Consider the following 10041-nt stretch of genomic DNA (forward strand, 5'->3'; position numbering starts at 1 on the left):
GAGCCAATGACCATGAAAGCATGAAGAAGTTCAAATCACCAAAATTTTTATTTTAATTGAGAGCTATTTTCTGATAGCAACAATTAGAAGGTAAACCTAAGTACTCCAGGAGAAAAAGCAGTGCTCTGGGTGTTTTCTGCAGACATTGAGGACAATGGCTTTGGCTTTTGGTCATAGGCTATGGAATTCTGGGGAAAAAATAATTATGCTGCAATTCTGGGTGAGGAACCTAAGTATGCAAAGTTATGCTTCCATGGATATTGAGCATGTCTATTATTTCTATTTTTGTGTTCTCACAAACAAGTCACTAACCTGTTGATGCTCTTGCTATTGCTCTCTGTTAATTCATTCACTCAAAAATACTTAATGACTCCTAATATATGCTTTGCCCTATATTTGAGGATGGGGATAGTAAGATTAATGAGACATGGTCATTGCTCTCAAGTTGCTGGCAGTGTACTGACAAAGAAATCAATGGTAGCTGTGCACTGTGATAAGTACTGTGACAGAATGGACTATAGGGTGCTGTGGGAGCCCAAAGCAAAAGATCTAACTGGGGAGGTGTGTGGGTGGTTAGGAAAAACTTACTCAGGAAAGTATTCCTTGAGCTGATTGAGATAGGGCTTGAATCCTGGCTCTACCACCCTTGTGAAGCTGAGGTGAATTCACTCAATTTCTCTTGCTTAGCCTTAATGCTCCTCACAGGGTTGTCCTGAGAATGAAATTAAATAATGTATACGGAAGAGCCATGGGCTACAATGGGAGACAGTGCTGCTCTGGAGCTTGGATAGTCCACTTAAATTATGGGCTTTGATTTTACTCATTTGATAAATGTAGCCAAGCAGAAATCTGTGTCAGGCCATGTTTTTACCCAAGGCAAATGGCTACAGGTCGGGCTTGAGATAGCCTCCTCCCTCTCCTATCCCCTCCCCCTGTCGTGTAAAGCCAGAGGCCCTCTCCTAAATCTTATTCCACTAGGGCGCTTCTTACGGCTCCTCCAGCCGCGAAATTCCCTTCGCGCATACCTCCTCCCCTACAAGAGAGCTGGAGTTACATCAGCTACTCCCAGGGAGCCAGTGCCACAGCCATCTGAGCACTTGGGTAGTGGTCGGTCTCACTGGGGGAGGGGCTTCAGTTGCTGCGCGGTTCCGCTGCTTCAAAAGTGGCGAAATCCTGTTTGTAAATAATCGGAAGCACCGGGAGGACTTTTAAGACGAGAAGAAATGCAGTCAGACTCAGGTGCGTGGGCCGGAGTGCAGCGGGTGGAGGAGGAGTCCAGATGGAAGCCTTTTTCTCTCCATTCATTCCTCCTACATAAGTAATAGTCGCCTTTAGCTTCCGCTTCTCCAGCCAATGGGAACCGAGGGTCTCAAAGCACCGCCTTACGTGCGTCCTTCCGTGTTCTGGCACGCACGGAAACGTCTGCGCAAATGCGCGCGGAAGGCAGGGCCTGGCGGGCTTGGGACGTCCAGTTCGCTTGACCCTAGGTTCTACGCGAGCTAAAAGGCATTGCAGTTCGCTGTCAAGATGTTGCGCGTGGTGAGCTGGAACGTCAATGGGATCCGGAGCCCCCTGCAAGGGGTGGTATACGAGGAGCCTAGCAACTGTGCCGCCATGGCTGTGGGGCGCATTTTGGAGAAGCTGGATGCTGACATCGTCTGCCTTCAGGAGACCAAAGTGACCCGTGAGCGCTCAAGAATACAGGACCTTTACCATACTTTAGCCTTTCCACTAACTTTTGCTGCCCCCCTTTCAATCCCATTTTTCTATCCTTAGCGTCCTCCCCCTAGACCCAGCCCAGAATCCTGAAAGCCTCTCCCTTAAGCCCCTGTTTCTCACTCCAGCTAGATCTCCTGTAATTCCCACTTCGTCCCTTGCCCTCAGTAAAACCTTAATCCCCTGTCCCTTGCAACCTCCATCCTCACTCAGATCCCCTAATTCCCACTCATTCTCCCACCCCAGCTCGGTCCCCAGATTTCCGGTCCTGCCAAACTCTCCATCTCCTATTCCCAAGTCAGATCCCCCAGTTACCCCTTCCTTCCCCAAGCTCACACCCTCTAACACCACACTTTTGCCCCCAGCTCAGACTTCCCAGTTTCCTCCTTTTTATTCCTTTGATCCCCAGTCCCCCTATCTCCACCCCCATCTCTTCTCCCCAGCTCAGCTTCTCATCATTCCTACCTCATGTCCCACCCCAAACTTAGATTCCCCTAATTCCCTTTCCTTCCTAGCAATCTCCCACCTATAGCTCAATTCTCCATTCCTTCCCTCTACTAGGCATCCCCTCTGAGACCCCTTAACTATTTCTCTCTCCATCCTCAGTTCAGATATTCTAATTCCCTCTTTCACCTACCTCCTAACCCCAGTTCAGATTCCCAGTTTCCCTTTCCATATACCATTTCCCACCCCCAGCTCTTCTGGTTACCTAATCACCTAGCCTCCTCCCACCTAATTTTACCCCTCCCAGTCCATAGCCTCATCCCTCTTTGTAGTTTTGATATCAATTCCCTCTCTAGCCCCCACCTTTCTAGCTACTCCTCTATTCATAGATACTTTATTTTCCCTCCCAGCCCTGGCTCTGATGTGTGCAAGGAATTAGCCTACAAGTATAATTCCAAGCCTTTGTATGTCCTCGGTTCTAGTTTTATCTCTGACATATTCTTACGTCTTTTTTCCAGGGGATGTGCTGACAGAGCCCCTGGTTATCACTGAGGGTTATAACTCTTATTTCAGCTTCAGCCGCAACCGTAGTGGCTATTCTGGTAAATGGGGCTTTCTGGGGACTTTAAATTAGTGATGGAGGCAGGTAGGGGGAAAGGGTTTCCAGTGTTTGATTGGAAGGTAATATGAAATTTAGGCTTTTAGTCCACAGAACTTAAGCCACATAAATACGTGAAAATGTTATATTTAAAATTATCCTATTGGACCTCAGAAGCACAATAGTGTGGTGGTAATTGTATGAGAGCTGGAGCTAAATAGTCTTGGTTTGAATGCTACCTCAGTCCCTAACTGTGCAACCTCTGGCAAATTACTTAACCGCTTTATGCCTCAGATTCCTCAGCTGGGAAATGTGGATAATGCTCACCTAGGGCTATTACAAAGATTGAACAAATTAGTCCATGTGATAATAATAAAAATAGCTAACACTTTTTTAGCACTTACCTTGTAAAACACTTAGAATTTATTACATGTTATTATTCTGTAGTTGTTTTAGATGAAGGAGCTCTGACTCCAGGGTTTGAGTACAGTTGCCCCAGGTAGCCATCCATAGCCCTTGAGTTGGGAGAGTGGTCAATACAGCCAATCTTGATAAAGATGACCCGGGTGACCTGTGTGGGAACAACAGGCTGAGCAGTAGGCTGTTGACTGCCAGGCCTACTAAGAGTATCCTGTCTGTCTCCAGGTGTAGCCACCTTCTGTAAGGACAGCGCTACCCCAGTAGCTGCTGAAGAAGGCCTGAGTGGTTTACTTGGCACTCAGAATAGGGACGTGGGTTGCTATGGAAACATGGATGAGTTCACCCAAGAGGAGCTTCGGGCTCTGGATAGTGAGGGCCGGGCGCTCCTCACACAGCACAGGATCCGGTAATAGCCCATATCTTTCTGTCACTGACCACTGATGGTTTCTACTCTGTGAGTTTGATGATTCTGAGGCTTGCCTTATAACATGCATTCACCATGAAAAACTTACAAAATTTGCCTTTCCTGGACTATAGTCCTGCCTGGACTATTCATCATGTGACCCTGGGCCAATCATATTCCCCTCTGAACCTTGAGTTCTCCCATGTCTACATTGGGGGTCTGGCTGGGAGGTCCAGCTCTCTTACTATCACAGGTACCTCAAAAGCAACTTAGCCAATGCTGAGCTCACTGCCCCAAGTTGCTCTCTTTCTGAGTGTCCTATCTTTGTGAATGGCAGCACTATCACCTAGTTTACCTGGGTGTCATTCTAGAAGCCTCCTCCCTGCCGTAGTCAGTCCCCAAGTCCTGTGCATGCCAGCCCATTAATGTCTCTCTACCCCCTTACTTCATGTCCATCCAGTGAACAACAATTAAGTAAGTGGAAGCCACTTGGTGTTGAGAGGGGAGCCTCGGAAACAATCCCCCTTTCTTTGGTGGGGGTGTTCTCTTCTCTCCAGCACATGGGAAGGCAAAGAGAAGACATTGACCCTAATCAATGTGTATTGCCCCCACGCGGGCCCTGAGAAGCCTGAGCGACTGGCTTTTAAGATGCGCTTCTATCGTTTGCTGCAGATTCGAGCAGAAGCCCTCATGGCGGCTGGCAGGTACTACAAGCATGAGCAGCAAGGTTTGAGTTTGTTCTGGGTGCCCAGCCCTGTGTCAAGCTCCATTGGAAGGGATATGAGATCTTTGTCTTTTGAGTTTCTTCACAACCTAGTTGCAAGACACCAGCATGTCAACCTGAATAGGCTCAGTTCTCTAAGAGCTGTGAGGACCAGGGAAAAGTGACACAAACATGAGATTTATACTTAGATACCTTTGAGCGCCTATCCTGGCTCCTCCTTTTACTCACTGTGAGCCCTGAGACTAGTCCTGTCTGTATGTTGTCTTTAATAAAATGAGTGTATGAATCCCTACCTCACAGAATAGTTTTAAGGGTGAAATGAGATGAGGAAGGTAAAGTGCCTTGGGAGCAAATGAAAAGTCTTGTCCCAGAGAGGAACAGTATAGTGAAGGTGAATTAGAGTAATCAAGGGATACTTCCTGGAGGAAGTAGTATCTGACCTCAACTTTGAAGGACCAGAAAGATGCCCTTGAGTAGAGATCAGTGAGACGATTTTGCTAAACAGGAACTGTCACCTCTGGAGATGAGAATTGGGTTAGTCAGGCATAGAGGGCAGTGAGGTTACGGTAAGATTGGAGAGGTAGGCTTCTATGAGTTGATGTTGGCTTTCACCTTGGCCTCAAAGTGGGAGGTTGTCTGTCTGAGCTCTTGGACCGAGAATAAAGTAGATGGGCCAGGACTACTGCTTTCCTTTCTTGAAATGAATGATAATCCTTTCAGTATGATAATCCCACTTTGTGTTTTTCAGCCATGTGATCATTCTGGGTGACCTGAATACCGCCCACCGCTGCATTGACCACTGGGATGCAGCCAATGTGGTAAGGCTTCCTCTGGGCCCCTGGCCTCACTCCGGACTGTGGTTCTGTTGAGCCAGTCAAGCAACACTGTTTCTTTAGCCCAGGGATAGTTTCTTTCATGGAAAAGCAAAGCTTAGTTTGAAATAGTCTCAAGGCACTGAGAATTGCTTATTCATTCAATAGACATTACTGACTATACCTTTGACCTGGCCCTGAGCCACATGCTGGGGAGTCAGTTACCAGTCAGTTCTGGCTCTTGGCCCTTCAGAGCTGTTAGTGTCGTTGTGGCTATGGACACATGACCAGCCAATTACAGAATGGTGTCTACTGGTCTGAGGCAGAGGTGGCAGCCCAGGAGGCTAGGGCAGCTTGGACATGCGATTCCTGGGTCAGCCTGGAGATCAGGAGAGGCATCTGAAAATGGCTGACTCTTCAAGATAAGTAGAAAAGAGCTTTGGGGATGGGGACCAAAGCATTCTAGCATGAACAGAGGCTACAAGGTGAAAATTTATGTGATGTGCATGGTGAACTGTAACTTATTTTCTTGTTAGGGGGTGACATGGGAAGGGAGGTGAGTGGCAGGAGATGGGGCTGAAGAGTTCTTTGGGGGCTAGATTATGAAGGCCTTGAATGCCACCTTGCCTTCATTATATCCCTAATATACTTTCTTTCCTGCTCATGAAACTTCAATATCTCCCTCTTACCTCCATGATGCAGAGAAAGTGATCTAGGGCTCACATTCAAGGCTCTTTCTGATCTGTGCCCAGTCTCTATTTTCATCCTCAGTACCCCTACACACTCCATCCACACCAGCCAGGTCTTTACTCTCTTCCCATTATAAAATTTATTCTCATTTTGAGTTTTCCCACTGCATCCTGTATTGGTGGGTATCCCCTCCCATTCTGTTGTTTTTACTTGTATGAACCTCTCACCTCGGAGTGTCTCAGGGCAATGGTTCTCAATCCCCAACAGCACATTAGAACAAGGAGCTTTTACAAAAATATCAGTATTTTGGTACTGCCCCAGACCAATAAAATCCAATCTGTTGAGTGTGGGGCCAGGGTAACAGTATGTTTTAAAAGCTTCCAGGCTGTTTTTATTGTACAGTCAGGCATGAGAACCACTGCCCTACAGTCTACACACCAGTTTTTATCTTGGCTTGCCTTATAAGGGGAGAGATCATTAACTTATGCTGGCATAGTCCAACTCAGCATTGTGTGGCTCAAAGGAGGGGTTGCAGGAAGATTCCTTGATGAGTTTTCAGAAGAACCACATAAACATAGATGTAGCTCCTAGCTAGGAAAATAAGCAGAAATGAAAAGGAGAAAATGGTGATGGTGTGGTGATGGGGAAGGGAGTGTACCTACAAAGTGCAAACCTTCAGTCCCTTTCCACCTTATTCATCATAAGGCACTTACTCAGTCTGTTTTCTTCCTTAACTGAAGTATAGTTGGCATAACATTATTTAGTTGCATATGTACAACATAGTGATTTAACATTTCTATGCATTATTTAAATGCTCACCATGATAAGTGTAGATACTGTCTGTCACTATACAAAGCTATTGTATTATTGACTATATTCCCCATGCATACTTTCATCCCTGACTTATTATTTTGTAATTGGAAGTTTGTATTTCCTCATCTCCTTCAGCTGTTTTTCCCACTCCCCCCACCTCCCTTCCCCTCTGGCAACCACCAGCTTATTCTCTGTACTTATGAGTTTGTTTCTGGGTTTTTGATTGTTGTTTGTATGTTCATTTGTTTTGCTTTTTAAATTCCACTGAAGCTCCTCAGATCAGGATAGAGGGATGGTCAGCGAGAGCTTTGACACACACAAGTGTAACCATGTGGTATTTGCTTTCTCTATCTGACTTTGTTTACTTAGCAAAATACCCTCTAGGTCCATCCATGTTGTTGCAAATGGCAAGATTTTATTCTTTTTTATGGCTGCCTCTTTATCCATTCATCTATCAGTGGACCCTTAGGTTGCTTTCATATCTCGGCTATGGTAAGTAATGCTGTGATAAACATAGGAGTGCATATATCTTTTTGAATTAGTGTTTTTGTTTTCTTTGAGTAATTATCCAGAAGTGGAATTACTGTATCATACTATATTTCTATTTTTAGTTTTTTGAGGAATCTCCATACTGTTTTCCATAGCCTAGTAGCAAAATGACAATAAATAACAAGTGTTAGCAAGCATGTAGAGAAAATGGAACCCTGGTGCACTGTTGGTGGGAATGTAAACTGGTGCATCCACTATGGAAAACAGCATACTTAGTCTGTTTTTCTGCTTCCTGTGATAGCATCGTTTACCTTTATGCCTTCTCTCCTTAGTTTAGAAGTGTGTTAGATCTCTCAAGTGCACCTCTAACATTCTTCCTTCCCGGAAAAGGGAATTAATACCAGGTCACATGATAAACAGAGCCTTTCCAAAATAGCAAAATATGTCCACTTCCCACAAGACTGGCTCTTTCAGTCTTCTCATCTCCCTAAGGAGAGCCATCATCACCTTGGTTGCCCCAACCAGAAGCCTGGGAATTATGTTATTATTGTCCTTCTTTTCTACTCCACCTTCCCACATTCACTTTGTCAACAAGTTCTGTTGATTCTAGTTCAAAATCATCTCTTAATGTCATTTTTCTCTGTCTCCACTCGCACCACCCTATTCTAACCATCATCTCTTGCTTGCATGGACTATGATAGTCATCTCCCACTGGTATTCTGGCACCTAGTCTGCCTCCCCACAAGTCTTTTGGTTATGGTGCTCCCTTCCTCTACAGTCCCATCGCAGAGGCTGTTCTTTCAATTTGTGACACACTGCCTGTTTTACCCCTGCTCAGCCTTCACTTCCTGAAAGAAAGCCTCGTTGGTCCCTCTTTAGATCAGGTTCTCACTTTGTCCTTAGCATCAATCCTGACACATACTTAGTGTCCTTTGGACATCTGTTGCATTGAATAAGTGGGTGGGTGGATTGGATGGATAGATGAATTAGAGATCAAAGGAATCCCTGATCTCTTTGGATCCCTGAAGCCTCTAAGCTCATGGATCCCTGAAGCCTCTAAGCTCAGGATAGAGGGATGGTCATGGAGGGATTTGACACACACAAGATAAATTAAGTAGTGCCAAAGAGTTTAAATGAAAAGGTAAACAGTCTTTTTAACTCCTAACCCCACCATGACTTACTAGGTAACTACTTTTAGCTTCCTATTTTCCATTCCTTTGGTGGGCAATTCTGAGAATTGGTTCGATTAAGGAAACAACAAGCTTTCAGATTTGGCATTATGGACCAGTACAAGGCAAATGTAGCCTGATGCAGGTACAAGCATGGGCTTTTAAATCAGTAAGGATGAAAATTGAATCCCAGTTCTGCCAGTCTGTACTGTGTGATCTTGAGTAGCAGTCTTCTTTGGAGCAACCAGATTTTCTTGTCTGTAAAATTCTTGTCTGGTCTAAATCCCTTACAGTTCTAGGCATCTAGTTCTGCCTCTCTCTCATCCCCCTCCCCCTTTCGCAGGAATGCTTTGAAGAGGACCCAGGGCGCAAGTGGATGAACAGCTTGCTCAGTAACCTGGGATGCCAAGATGTGTCCCATAGAGGGCCTTTCATTGATAGCTACCGCTGCTTCCAACCAAATCAGGAGGGGGCCTTCACCTGCTGGTCGGTAGTCAGTGGTGCCCGTCATCTGAACTATGGCTCCCGGCTTGACTATGTGCTTGGGGACAGGACCCTGGTTATAGACACATTCCAGGCCTCCTTCCTGCTGCCTGAGGTAATGGGCTCTGATCATTGCCCTGTGGGTGCAGTCTTGAGTGTGTCCTCTGTGTCAGCAAAACAGTGCCCACCTCTGTGTACCCGCTTCTTCCCTGAGTTTGCAGGCACCCAGCTCAAGATCCTTCATTTCCTAGTACACCTCGAAGAAGATCCTGTGTTCAAGCGGTCGGCACTGCATCTCAGTCATCAAACTCAGGTACAGTTGCACCAAAACAAAGCCCGTGTGCGCTCAGCCAGGCCTCGGCCAAGTCAGACTGGCTCAAGAAGAGGCCAAAAATACCTGACTAGCTATTTCCAGCTCTCCTCCAGCCGTCCTCAAGCATCTCCTGACTTGGACCTTCCTAGCCTTGGCACCCTTGTGACCCCAAAAACCCCAGAAGACGAGGTGATGGCCAAAGTGGTGGAGGAGCAGGCCAAGGCTTCAGAGGCCAAGGATGAGAGGGACATACAGACCTCATTCTGGAAGTCTGTGCTGGGGGGGCCTTTGCCCATACCCCTCTGTGGGGGCCACAGAGAGCCATGTGTGATGCGAACTGTGAAGAAGCCAGGACCCAACCTGGGCCGCAACTTCTACATGTGTGCCAGGCCCCAGGGTCCTCCCACTGACCCCTTTTCCCGCTGCAACTTCTTCCTCTGGAGCAGGCCCAATTGAACCAACCCAGGCCTAGGCATGGTCAACCCTATACGTGATCTGAGGCCAGCTCCCACCTAAGTTGCCTCTTCCTCTCTCAAGGCCTCCTTTTTCTCCTCCTCTTGGTCCAGCTTCAAGGACCCTTCCCTTTCCTCTTTATCTTCCTTCTCTATGGCCTCTCTTCCTCTCTTCTTCCTGTCTAGCTCCTCCTCACTTGTGGACTTCTTATGCTTTAATGCTGTGACCCAGTCCACCCTACATCCCACCTTACCATCAGAAGTCCACTGAAACCAGTTGCCCCAAGTTGTGATAATAAATCCCTTCCTTCCTTACTTGGAAGTGTATCTGTACCTAAATAGAGTCTGTGTCTTTGTTTTAGCATACTACGTCATGGAAATTTTGATGTGCTCCATGAAGTTGAGTCAGAGATGCTATCTTAATACTGGGTTTGTCAACTGCCTGTAGCCTGATGACATAACTAACTCCCTGGGAGAGGGGAGGAAGGAGCAGTGATGCTCACCATAAAGGTGCT

General features: G+C 46.4%; 1 protein-coding gene across 3 annotated transcripts; it reads left to right on the forward strand.

Moving 5' to 3' along the window:
- The first annotated feature begins 1392 nt into the window (after positions 1 to 1392).
- On the forward strand, positions 1393 to 9841 carry APEX2 (apurinic/apyrimidinic endodeoxyribonuclease 2). 3 transcript variants are annotated; one of them, XM_057495500.1, is made up of 7 exons: positions 1393 to 1684; positions 2679 to 2762; positions 3404 to 3584; positions 4139 to 4285; positions 5054 to 5123; positions 8622 to 9074; positions 9177 to 9841. In XM_057495500.1, exons 1-7 carry the CDS (start codon positions 1528 to 1530, stop codon positions 9528 to 9530), a joined length of 1446 nt encoding a protein of 481 aa, XP_057351483.1. In that variant the 5' UTR covers positions 1393 to 1527; the 3' UTR covers positions 9531 to 9841. The 3 variants fall into 3 exon arrangements, with proteins under 3 accessions (XP_057351483.1, XP_036786755.2, XP_036786756.2); XM_036930860.2 differs by having other exon boundaries at positions 1394 to 1684; positions 8622 to 9841; XM_036930861.2 differs by lacking the exons at positions 1393 to 1684; positions 3404 to 3584 and having other exon boundaries at positions 8622 to 9841.
- The last annotated feature ends 200 nt before the right edge of the window (positions 9842 to 10041 follow it).

The sequence above is a fragment of the Manis pentadactyla genome, chromosome X (assembly GCF_030020395.1).
Source record: "Manis pentadactyla isolate mManPen7 chromosome X, mManPen7.hap1, whole genome shotgun sequence".
NCBI classification, from domain to species: domain Eukaryota; kingdom Metazoa; phylum Chordata; class Mammalia; order Pholidota; family Manidae; genus Manis; species Manis pentadactyla.

Coding starts and splice junctions, on each gene's coding strand:
- APEX2 (XM_036930860.2), top strand. CDS start 1,528: ATGTTGCGCGTGGTGAGCTGGAACGTCAATGGGATCCGGAGCCCCCTG. Junction 3,585..4,138: donor CTCACACAGCACAGGATCCG/GTAATAGCCCAT, acceptor TCTTCTCTCCAG/CACATGGGAAGGCAAAGAGA. Junction 5,124..8,621: donor ACTGGGATGCAGCCAATGTG/GTAAGGCTTCCT, acceptor CCCCTTTCGCAG/GAATGCTTTGAAGAGGACCC.